Source organism: Canis lupus, chromosome 2 (assembly GCF_003254725.2).
Source record: "Canis lupus dingo isolate Sandy chromosome 2, ASM325472v2, whole genome shotgun sequence".
Classification (NCBI taxonomy): Eukaryota; Metazoa; Chordata; class Mammalia; order Carnivora; family Canidae; genus Canis; species Canis lupus.
In genome coordinates, this window is record NC_064244.1 from 13587537 (window position 1) to 13599799 (window position 12263).

A 12263-nucleotide genomic window follows, 5' to 3' on the forward strand; every position below is an offset into this window, starting at 1 on the left:
AGAAATTGAATGGTAGAAATCCTAAGGTCTCACACACACATATGATCCTAATTACAGGATAAAAATATAGAGTAAGTGTTTCATACAGGTAAGATTTTGAAAAAGTGTTAACTAAGTACACATACTAACAATGACTGTTACTTTTTCATTTCAACCTGTCTAAAGAGACACAATACAGTAAAAAGAGTGATATTTGAACCCAAACTAATTCCAAAATCTATAATCTTTCTGCTATAGGATACTGCTCCCCTAGATTACACTTATTATGTTTATTTTACATACATATTTACATGACATTATAGTTGACTACATTAGTCAATATGTAATTGAATTACAGTCAATTTTTTTTCTGAATAAGTTATTGGGATTTCTGGTAGCTAATAACAGTTTAAGAACCCTCAAAGTATGTTTTAAAGAAAATTCCAGAGTGCCTTTTCCAAGTCTGGCCTTAATCCAATCTTCCTTGTTCTAAATTCTGATCTATGAGAAGTTCTGGCTGAGAAAGATAAAATGAAACAGCAGCTCTGCACTTCCTGTGTCAAGTCAAGTGTTTCAGTATTAAGGGATGTTTAATCTCCAATAGACTCAGGATTGAGCATTTCATGGTCTTTTCATTATAAACCGAAGCTTTCTTGAAAGGTCACTAGAAAACAGTGAGAAGAAACAGGAATGAAGTTCAAATAAAACACAAGACACAGCAATTGTCCTAAAGTTGGAAGAGCCTTCAGAAATCCTCTAGTAGTCCAATACTTATTTTGCAGATGACAAAACTGAAAGTTCAAGAAGTGAATGGCTATCCAGGGTCCCACATGATTAATCAAACTTTTCTGACACTTAGGTCAGTAGTACTAAACATATCATTTCAAGAATACCTCTCTTTCCACTCACAGAATTCTTTCTGATCCTCTATTCTTTTCTTAGGATCAATATTCCTTAGCTACTCAGGATACTTTGGAGCAATCTTGTACAAATATTTATTTTACTTCCTCTTTATCCAACATTTACCAGGAAACGAATCTTACCACTTGCATTTATGCTTTCTTTTCCATTCTTACTGCCACCATGCTGGATGGCAACCTCCAAAAGGAGAACAGTTTATTAATAATAAACATCAGCAATATGGTCTATTATCAGTCATTTTAAAAGATAAAAATGGAGACTACAATGAAACATGGAAAATGGATGTCATATTTAAGAATCAAAATGAAAAAAAAATAAAAATGAAATACGTATTATGACTATAATTATTTAAAATAGTCACACATGCAGTCAAGACAGAAAATATGAACATTTGAAAACCGTAGCTATCTGGTGGTTTATAATGGTTATTTTAAAAAGGAATAACCTTACAAAAACTACACTGGCAGGCTTAATTAGTATTCATCTTATGCTTTTGGAAGCTTGCAAACTTATAAAACATAAAACAAGGGTCCTGAAGAGTACAGTCTTTTTACTATTTTTGCAACTCTTCTACAAATCTAAATTATTTCAAAGTCTTAAAAACTAAGAAAGGAAGACATACTGCGCTAAATGACCGATACTTTTAATGACAAAAAGATTTTTTATAAATATCCACATTGTACCATACTCAAATTGTAATATTTAATTTCAAATAGTAATTATTTTTTCAGCATTCTACATTTATAAAATTGGACAAGTAAGGGATGCCCAAGTGGCTTGTTGGTTAAGCGTCCAACTCTTGATTTAAGCTCAGGTCACCATCTCAGAGTCATGAGATCGAGCCCCATGTCAGGCTTCGTGCTGGGCATTGGAGCCTGCTTAAGATTCTCTCTCTCCCTCTTCCCCTGCCCCCCCCAACCCTGCATATAAGATCCCTCTGGATTGCTCAAAAAATAAATTGGATAAGCAAATAATCAAAACCAAGGATTTGTTCAAAGAAGAAACTTAATTATGTTATAATATCAATTTATACATATTCTAACACCTTAGTTTCATGCATGCTATCTACTGAAATGTTTGAACACTTATTAAATGATCCAAGGGCTCTCAAAATCCCTGAGTTATTTTTAAATTTTTTGTGTTGTCAATTTTCAACTGCATTCATTCATTCAACGAATACTGAGTGAAAAACATGAGCCAAGCACTATACATCTATGTGCTGAGAATAGAATAGTGAACAAAGCAAACAAAATCCTTCCCTTTCATTCTAGTGGAAGATAGAAGAAAATAAACAGGAAAAGGAAGTAAAATATGGGATGGGAGATGGCAATAAGGCTTACAAGAAAAGAAACATATAGGAGGAAGGAGAATTATAGTGGTTTAGGGGAATTATAAAATTTTAGATTGAGTGGCTAAGGAAAGACTAAATTGGCTTGAATAAAAATCCCATTGTGATTAAGAGACTGAGCTGTACAGGTAATAGGGAAAAGCGTTACAGGTAGAGAGAAGAGCCAGTGTGAATCTTCTAAAGCAAGAACTTGCCTGATCCCAAGACCAGCAAAGAGGTCAGTACAACCAGAGCACAGTTAGTTGGGGGGAAAAAGTAGTTGAAAGTCTAGGAGTAACAGGGGCCCAGGGGATAGACCTTGGGAGGCCATTTCTTGGACTCTGGCTCTTGTTTTCATAGAGATGAAAAGTCAGTGCAGGGTTTTCATCAGGAAGTGACATGACTTATATTTTAATATACTAACTCTACCTGCTGTATTAAAAACTGATTGAAGAAAATCATGAGTAGGAACAGCATGAAGACCAATCACAGGAAGCTTTTTATAAGAACACAGGCAAAATGTGAAGATGACTTGGATCACAGAGATAGCTGTGGGAATGGTGATGAGTACTAAATTTTAAGTATATATTAAGGGCACAGACGAGAGAAAAGACAGAGATATGGGGAATTATTAGGCATGGGGTAAAAGAAAGCTAGGAATCAAGGATGACACCAAGGTTGATCAAAAGGATGCAGCTATTTACTGAGAGGGGAAAACCTGGGGGTGGGGGAGTTCTGGTGAATTCAGTTCACTACATTATATTTTGAGAAAGCTAAATGACTTCTGCTCATCAGCAAATGGATGGTCATCTAAAGCCACGGTATTGGATGGGGTCATCAAGGGAGTAAATATGGGGGGAAAAAAGAGGCCCAAATTCCAAATGTTGGAGCACTACCAAGGTAGAGATTGGAAAGTAAGAAGGAATCAGCAAAAGAGATTTAGAGTATTAGCCAGAGAAGGAGAAATTTGGAGAGTGGAGTAACTGAAAGCCTTATAAATAAATAAAGTGCTTGGTGCTGCTGCCAGGTAGGTCAAGTAAGACGAGGATAGGGAAGTGACCAGCACAGGGGTCAGTAACGGGGGCAGTTTTGGTGCCATGGCAAGGGTCACAGAAAATGAATTTAGAGCACAGACAATTCTATCAAATAGATTGGTTGTAAATAGAAAGACATAGGGGAGTACACAGAGGGAGAAGTGGAAACAAGAACTTTTTATAAGACGGATGAAAAAATCCAATACTTTTCTATGTTGGTGAAAAAGATCTGGTGGTGAAGGAAAAAATAATAATGCAGGAGAGAGAAGTCAGAATTGCCCTAATTGTTGTCCATTAATAAGAATATTTCAATATTTATCTAAAAGTTGGAATCACAGTATCTCATATATTAATAATTAAAAAGTCAAAAATATATTTAACAGTTTCAAAGGTAAGTTTAATGAATAAACCAATGAATAATACACTTTATAGCAACTGCCCTGCCCAACAAGTTATCAGTTAAATGTATGTTGTCTTTTTCCTTTATACAATATACTTGCTTTATGTAAATGGTATCTTCAAAAGTAAAGATTATATTTTTAGGGTAAGGTGAAGATCATATTTTAATATTTATCAATGAGGATCTGTATTGTGGTTGCTGCACTATGTATTTGTGAAGAACAAAATCTACTTTTATATTCACATAGTCCTTTGAAATGGGTCACTAAGTCCACATTTTGTCCATATACTTTCACTGCAGAATTTAAAAAGCTGAATACCCTGCTATGATTATCTTACCTAATCAACTCTGCTAGAACTCTACAAATATATGCCCAACTCCTAAAACATCCACAAGCAATGTATCCTCTTGTAGCATAACATATGTATTTGGAAGAGCATAAAAAATAAACTACTTTTAAACCAAGGATTGGCAAGAAAGCTAAAAAGTAAACATTTTAGGCTTTGAGGGCTAAACTGTCTCTCTTAAGTATGCTTCTTTTTCAATCTTCAATCCTAATCACTTACCATCCTTTATTTTATTATTTTAAAATGTAAAAATAATTCTTAAGTTGTGGGCCATATAAAAAGAAGCTGAAGACTAGATTTGGCCCATGGGCTATAATTTGTTGACTCTTGCTTTAAACTGCTGTATAAAGGATTAGACATGACCCAGGTGAGTCACATCTCAGGATTAAAGTTGGACATTTATTTAAAATGCTTTATATTCTATAGAAAGGAGATATATATTTTTTCCAAAAATGGGAAGAAATTTCTACTTGAAGTAGCATGCTCAGAAATATGCTTGTATCTAAAAAATCAAGTTAGTAGTTCTTTTACTGAAAGCTACAAAACTTAGAATATAGCCACAATCTCTGATGACATAATGAATCCAAATTGATACTATTTAACTCTTAATTACTGTACCTGTAAATCGTGAAAGAAAAATGTCCAATAACATTTAATATGTTTTAATTCTCCTATTTTTCCTATATTACGATTATTTATATAGAAAGGAATTAGATTAAAAATATTTTAAGTCAGGAGAGCAAAAGCTGTTTTATTAACTGCTTTTGGCTTGTCAGATCCTTTAAGACTCTGATAAAGGTAATGGACTCTTCCTCCAGAAAAGAGATATATCCAAACTTCTGCCTTAATTTTAGAGAAATCCAGACTCCCTGAAACTAATCCACAGATCTTAGGTGAAGATTCTTCAATCACTTTACCCCAGCAGGTAACCTTAAATGAAGTTTCTAAAAAGATAAAAATCTAAGGAATTACCACATAATGACAAGTAAAATTATACTATATATAATCTAAAAATCAACACAACAATCCACACTCTTATTGCTGGTGGATGTTTGAGTAACTCAAAGCTTCTTACAACATGGTCTTAATGAAACGTTTTTGTCTCTCCACACACAGTCTGTGTCTCTGCTGCAGTCTGGCCAGTTTCTCACTGTGCCCAATATATGCCATATTTATTTCTGTACTTTTCTCATGATGGCACCCTTGCCTGCAATGCTCTTGCCACACATACTCAAATTCTACTTATCCACTGGGACCAAAATTAAATTCTACCACCTCCATCATTTCTTCTCTGATAGCATAACTTTTTTTCCCCTGAATGCACTGGTTTTACAACACTATTCAGTTAATCCAATAATAATTTGCATTATCACACTGTTTTTGTATGTTTAGTCTCCCAACTATTGTGCCAGTAACAAAAGGCAGAAATACTTCTTTTGCATCATTATCCTAGGCTATAAAGCTATTACAAATATGGGATATTTTTCATAAATGTATATTGAATAAATTAATCAACTCCAATGGCTTTAAAAAGTACTGGTTTGATTTCCCTATATAAATGTTGATTTGGCAAAAATTTGAAACCAAACCAAAAAAAAAAAAAAATCAAAAACCCAACTCCATGAAGTGAAATGGGAGTATTTAATTTTGAAAACACAGAATAAACAGTGACAGATCCTAAAGCTAGGGAAAATCCCATAAACTGAAAATTATGATCATGATTGCTTACTGGTGTTTTCCATGGACATGATAAAATGCTTTTAGTTCAAATTTTGTGGGCTAAATAGAACACTAAATCATAACTTAGTGGTGTAAACTGCCAAGTCTATTAAGTATTCCACTATGTGCTAAGCATTTGCTTATTAATTCAGTGCTATATCCAGTATTCCTCTTCCCATAAAATTTCCCAAGGGCATCAGTCCCAGGCAGCACTGCAAAGTACGCAGAGTTCCTACTTCATAATTCCCATCTAGCCCCTTTAGTATCTCATCCCTCTAAAACCAGGAGCTTTCATTCTGCTTCCTGACATCTAAGATTCTCTGCAGCTCCCTACTTAGTCTTGTGCTTAGGCTTCAGGTTTCACCTCATTTTTATCACTCCTTTCCTCTACCAAAATTTAATGAATATTTATTGCAGTCACTTTAAATGTTGCCAATCATTCCATATGAATAAACTCACTTTAAAGTGTGGCTATTGTACACTAATTCAAGATTATAATGATAGAAGCACAATTTTTAAAGTACGGAGGCATTACAATGCCTTTTATATCATATGTATGGGAAGATATGACTTCACATGCATGTTGTTAGCAGTACAGTAGGGGAAATATAACTATACATACAGATATATGGAAAAAAATATGATAGGACAAAACCATGCCTACAAACATTAGAAACCGTACCTTATGAAATTTGTAAAACAAGAGATAGTGAGAAGATAAGATTTACAACTTTCCCCAAGTATAAGAGTTCTTTGTTAGCGCCGTTATTAATGAATGTCAAGTCATGCATTCATTCAGTTAATAAACAGGTCTTTAGCTGTACAAAGCAGACCTGTGCAATGGTTCATACCTCAAATATATGGATGCTAACCTCATTATCCCCTTCTACCACTAAAACTCATACAATCCATTCCTCTCCAGTGTTTGGACTTAAAGGGTACCACCACCCACTCCTGCTCAAGTCAGAAACCCATGAGTCATCCTGGTGTCTCTGTATTCCTCAGCTCATTTAATTAATCTGCATGCGCTAAAAATTCTTACTCCTAAATCTCTCTCTAATGTGCCCACTTCTCTTCATCCTTACTGTCACCACACCAGCTCAAACCCCATTATCTCTCCCCTGGACTTACTGTGAAACTTGCTGACTTCACATCTTTCTATCCTTCATGGGGCAGATGTGGCAAGTCTCACGGTACATTGATATGAGGCATATAGCCACAAGACTAATCAGCAACCATTATCAGTAATATGGGCAAATCTCAAAATCAGAATATTGTGTCTGACTTCTTTCACTCCTCTGAAATGAGCATATACTGTAAGGCCCCGTTTATATAAAGTACAATATAGGCAATACTATCTATGTAGTAAGAAGTCAGGTGAGAGGTGTCCTTGTGGGTGGGGTAGCAAAACTCACTGGAAGGAAAAAGGACAGGGAACTTTTAGGGGCTGATGCTGTTCTGTTTCCTCATCTGGGTGATGGTCACATAGGAGTATTCACCTTGTGAGAATTCATGGAGCAATATACTTATGATATGCTCACTTTTCTACTGTATTATTATGCTTTCATTAAAAATTCTAGGAAAAATAAAATACAATGTTCAATGTCTTCCCACTGTTCTTAAGCTAAAGCCCAAAGGCCAAATATCTGATAATGATTTTAAAGATACTTTAAAGATCCTTTCCCTCTCTCCTAAGTATTTTCTCTTCATTGTGTCTTATTTCTTCCTTCAGGGCTTTCACGTATGCTTATTCTGCCTTCCCATTTTGTTTGACAACCCCTAAGAATGCTTCAGGTTCAGTTAAAATTTCATTTTGGCAAAGAAGTCTTCTCTGACCCCCAGATTAGGTTAGAATCCTATCTTCTTCATACCACTCCATCACACATCTTTAGCAAGCTATAGTTTCTAGGAGTGCAGGGAATTTATTTTATCTACCACTCTATTCTCATAATTTTCTATATGTTTGATGACTGATGGAATAAATTTATTTCCTAAACAAGAATATGAAAAGCAGTTGTGGCAGTTTCAAAGTCTATGTACTGCAGTATAAACAGTGAAACTGTTAAAGAGTTTTGACACATGAACTGAAAAGAGTTAAATGCTAAATTGTTTATACACAGAAAGATATAAGCCATGCATGTAGGCATGCAGAGGCTACTTTTAATTATTTTGGTTTATTTGAAACTTCTATTTTTTTTGAAACTTCTATTTTAAACCATAATCTATGTTAATGAAATTGATATGAAATTGACTGTTAAGTAAACTTCTACTCATCTATGTTCAGATGTTGGATTATTTTTAAGCTGCCATGTAAACCAAACTTGTACTAGTGATTTAATGAACTGAGTAGGTGAATTAATTTTATCAATTTCTTTGAAAGCATAGAATATTTAAAATTGCTCTACCTCAAATTAAAGAAAAACTATTTCTAAATATTTGTAAATGTTCCTAAGAAAAAATTAAGCTTTTCTATTTTAAACATAAAATAATTTGATGAATTAAAAGTAAAAATACAACTTTTATTTGTTACAATTACCTACAGAAAGTAACATAAATGGCTTACTGGGTAGCATATACAAACTGTTCTTCTTGGATGAAAAACCAAATCTGGTTCTCTTGAAAGGTTAGGTTCTACAAAAGCAAAGCAAAAGAGCATAAGTGATAAATAATCACTTTGAGAATTCCCAAAGGGAGGGAAGGGAATCAAAACTGTAATCTATTTCAGAAATCAACACCATTTTCTATAATGAGCTTTATATTATGTATTTTAGAATCTTTAAGAAAAATTAAATTATTAAATATTTACTTATTAAATATTATTAAAAATTAAATATTAAAATTAAATATTAAATTTAAATAAAAAATAAGGGTGGCTCATTTGGTTAGGCATCTGCCTCGGCTCAGGTCATGATCCTGGGGTCCTGGGATTGAGCCCGAACTGGGCTCCCTACTCAGATGGGAGTCTGTTCTCCCTCTTCCTCTTCCCCGGCTTATATGTGCACGCTCTCTTTCTCTCTCTCTCTCAAATAATAAAATCTTTAAAAAATATATAGGTAGTGTCCTAAGTTGTCTTACTGTTTTCTGCTTTTGGGAATGACCGCTTTTTTGTGAATCATCCCTCAAATTTCTCTTCATTCTAACTTCAAAAATGGTATAAATTCATTACATCCTGAATTAGGCACACTTTCGTGGCTACCAGAAAGAAAAAAAAAAAGTAAAAAAAGGTATTTCCTTTAATTTGAAAAAGTATTAGTTTCCTTAATATAGAATTTGATTACTTACTAAAATTCTACTGTAATAATAAAACATCTTCTAATAAAAAAATGAATGACCTTAAAATACTCTCATCACAGAAAAACGTGAAGTATGTACAGTCTACTGTAGACTTTCTTTAGAGACAGAACTAGAAGGAGTCTCAGGCAACACTGCTCAGTGTGATGTTAATTAAAGCAATTAACTGCTTTTTTAATATTCTCAAAATAACATTATTTGCCTATTTTCTTGAGTTTTACTCTCTTTGAATAAGGGATTTGAAAAGAGGAAAAAAAGTAGGAATCAAATTATAATAGATAATTCATTTTTTCTTTAACTGATCTTTAAGAATAGTCTCACTCTTTACTGAGGGGCCATTTTTATGTAACAGCTGGTAAAGATTACAGTCAAAGGGTAGAATGGAAGAAACTAGTAGCAAATAAACTGCTCCCCGTTAGGCTGATATTCTCAAATTTAATTAATTCAAGGTAAAACTTTTCCTTCTAAAAACAAGTACAATGTTTTTTTAGAACCAAACTTTATACTTTTTACAAGTATTAAATTTCAAATGAGTAAAGGCAAATAACGTATTCTTTAAAATTCAGCTTATCAGTAAAGTGATAGTGTTAGACTTATCAGTGGCTGTTAACCAAATTTTTTGTTGCAAAACCCTTCAAGAATAGGATGAAAATTATGTACACTCTTCCCAGCAAAATACACATACATGTGAAATTTTATTATAATTTCAGGGGATTCACAGACCCTTTAAAGTTCATCCAAACATCACTGGGTAAAAAAAAGGAACTACATTTTAAGATATTTTACAGCTTTAAATTTTGGTTTCAGAAATAAGGTTAAAATCTTTAAACCAAAGGAAGTCAGTCTTGAGAATAAAAGTGAAAACCCAAACACAATTCAGAAATTTACTCATTGCTGTTAAAGATATTAACTCACAAAGGCTGAACACCTTATCTATATATAGATGTAGGTGTTAATTTGACAAAATAATTCATACCTCAGACCTTAGAAGTTAGGCAAAGTAAGATTCTTACATAAACCTGGATATTTCTAGACATGAAAATGTGTGATATTCACAGCTTTCAAATGACAATAAGTTGTCTCTTCCCACTCCCCTCCTTTCCAGGTTCAATTCCTTCTTAGACTGAGGAAGAAAACTATTATATAACATAGGCTATATTTGAGACTTTTTAGGTGACTGTTTCAGGAAAAGAGTAATACTTTCAGATCCTTAAATTTCTTATATAAAAATAATTTTTGGATCACTGCAAAAAAGAAAAAAACCAACACATTAAAACAAACCTTACCTGTAATTCTTGTTCTCTGAAGGAAATGCAGTAATTATAAACATATCCACACTCTTGGGTACATTCTCCTAAGCATGAATGGATTTGGAATGCGCCATAGCTTAAACTGAACTGCTAAACTGCAAACCGCACTGGCGGCTGGATCTATCTGCCTTGCTGGTAATGCAGACCTGTTACCTAAAGTCATTCACCTCGTGAAGGCAAGTGTTCCCCCTGAGAGGGAGTGTGGAGCTGGTGTAATTACTGTCCTTAGAGAACACGAATTATAAATGGTCTCCTTTTTAGAGGTTAAGAGGGATAGATCTACTACTATAGAAACTGTTACATGCTTCAAAATGGTGCTAAAACTTGAACATTAAGAATGTTAAAAAATAAGGATGAAAGCTGTTCTTCTGAAAAAGAAGCCCTCAGGCTGTCGACTGTGTCAGGGTCCAATGATCAATACCAGAGCACAGAATTACAAGTACTTAAATACTTGCCATGTAAAATAAGTCTTATCTTGGCATTTAGCATCCTAATATTTTGTGTTAATGCTTGCCAACTCGAGATGATGTGATAGCTGCAGTGGGCACCAATGGTAAGAAACTAACTTGAAATAGCTAAGACCCTGAAAACTGCCAAGACTGTTATCAAGGGTAAAATGTTTTTCATAAGAGGTGATACTAGCAATATGCTTTAGATAATTTCTATTTTAGAAACTCAAGTAACTAATCACACAAGCCATAAAATTTTATAAACCTTTAAGCTTAATGTAATAATTTAGATTTATAATGTTTAAATTTTAAGGATTGAGTTTCCACGATAAAAACCCATCTTCTGTCTTAAATATCTTAGAGAATTACAAAGAAACGGGCTGTAGATAGTTTCTGGTTTGCATGCTGATTTTGAGGGGGTTATCAAAATTCCCTGCAGAGGAAGAGATTCTCTACCCTCTAGTCCTACAAGTATCTAGGAAGCCTGATGATGTCTTCTACTTAGTTAAAACCAGCATAGGATTGCCATATAAAATACAGGCACCCAGTTTAATCTATATTGCAAATAAACATTTTTTTTCCTACGTACATTCCAAGTATAGCATGGGTGACAATTATACTGAACAGTTACTCGTTATTTACCAGAAATTCAAATTAAACTGGGTATTCTGCTTTTTGTTCTTGATTTTTTTGTTTTCTGCTAAATCTGGCGACTCTAAACCTGGGTAAGGGTAGCTTACAGAGTCACCCAGTGGAATTCAGCATGGATGAGGCTAAAAATGGGAGCTTCACTCTTGGTGTAGATCTGCACTAATACAGTAGCTATTAGCTACATGTGGCTGTTGCGTACTTGAATGTGGCTAGTTCAATAGACAATTTTCTGTAAGTGTAAAATACACATCAAATTTTGAATACGTCATTGAATAAAAGTAAAATGTCTCATAAATTTTTATACTGATTACATGTTGAAGTAATATTTTAGATATATTAGGTTATTTAAATGTAATTAAAATTAATTTCGCTTTTCTTTTTCCCTTTTTAATGTGGCTACAAAACAAACTTACAGCTATATATGTATTTGTGGTTTGTATTATATTTTTACTGAAGAGTGTTGGACTAGATGGCTCTAAGGAGAGGGCTGGGCTAAAATGCCCTTGTTCTTTCTCTAAAATATCAATACTGGCAAAAACAATATCAATACTGGTAAACATAGAGCTGCCTCTCTTACCTCCCTTTAGCTATTAGAATAGGTAGGGAGTATGATTATGTCAAAGAAACTAAATTTCTAGTAGGGACAGTTTCCATGGATTAGCTATGACTCTTTAAAAATAAAAACAAAACCTGACATCTAAGTGCTAGTGAAAGACAAATCAGAAACCTGATCTTTGACAAATCATTCTTACATAATTCAAAAGAAGAAATAAATACTAGGATGTATATGTGTATATGATTAAATGTGCATATGTATACATAACAGATCCTAGTT

General features: G+C 33.7%; 1 protein-coding gene across 8 annotated transcripts in view; it reads right to left on the minus strand.

Moving 5' to 3' along the window:
- ZEB1 (zinc finger E-box binding homeobox 1) overlaps positions 1 to 12263 on the minus strand; it is a 181462-nt gene that overhangs the window by 108058 nt on the left and 61141 nt on the right. For 4 of the 8 annotated variants that reach the window (XM_025464059.2, XM_025464058.2, XM_049100152.1 and 1 more), the window contains one exon: positions 8291 to 8358. The exons of the other annotated variants lie outside the window; for them this stretch is intronic. In XM_025464059.2, the coding sequence (XP_025319844.1) occupies positions 8291 to 8300 (10 nt within the window). In that variant the 5' untranslated portion in view covers positions 8301 to 8358. The remainder of the gene's footprint in view (positions 1 to 8290; positions 8359 to 12263) is intronic. 8 annotated transcript variants of the gene reach the window in all.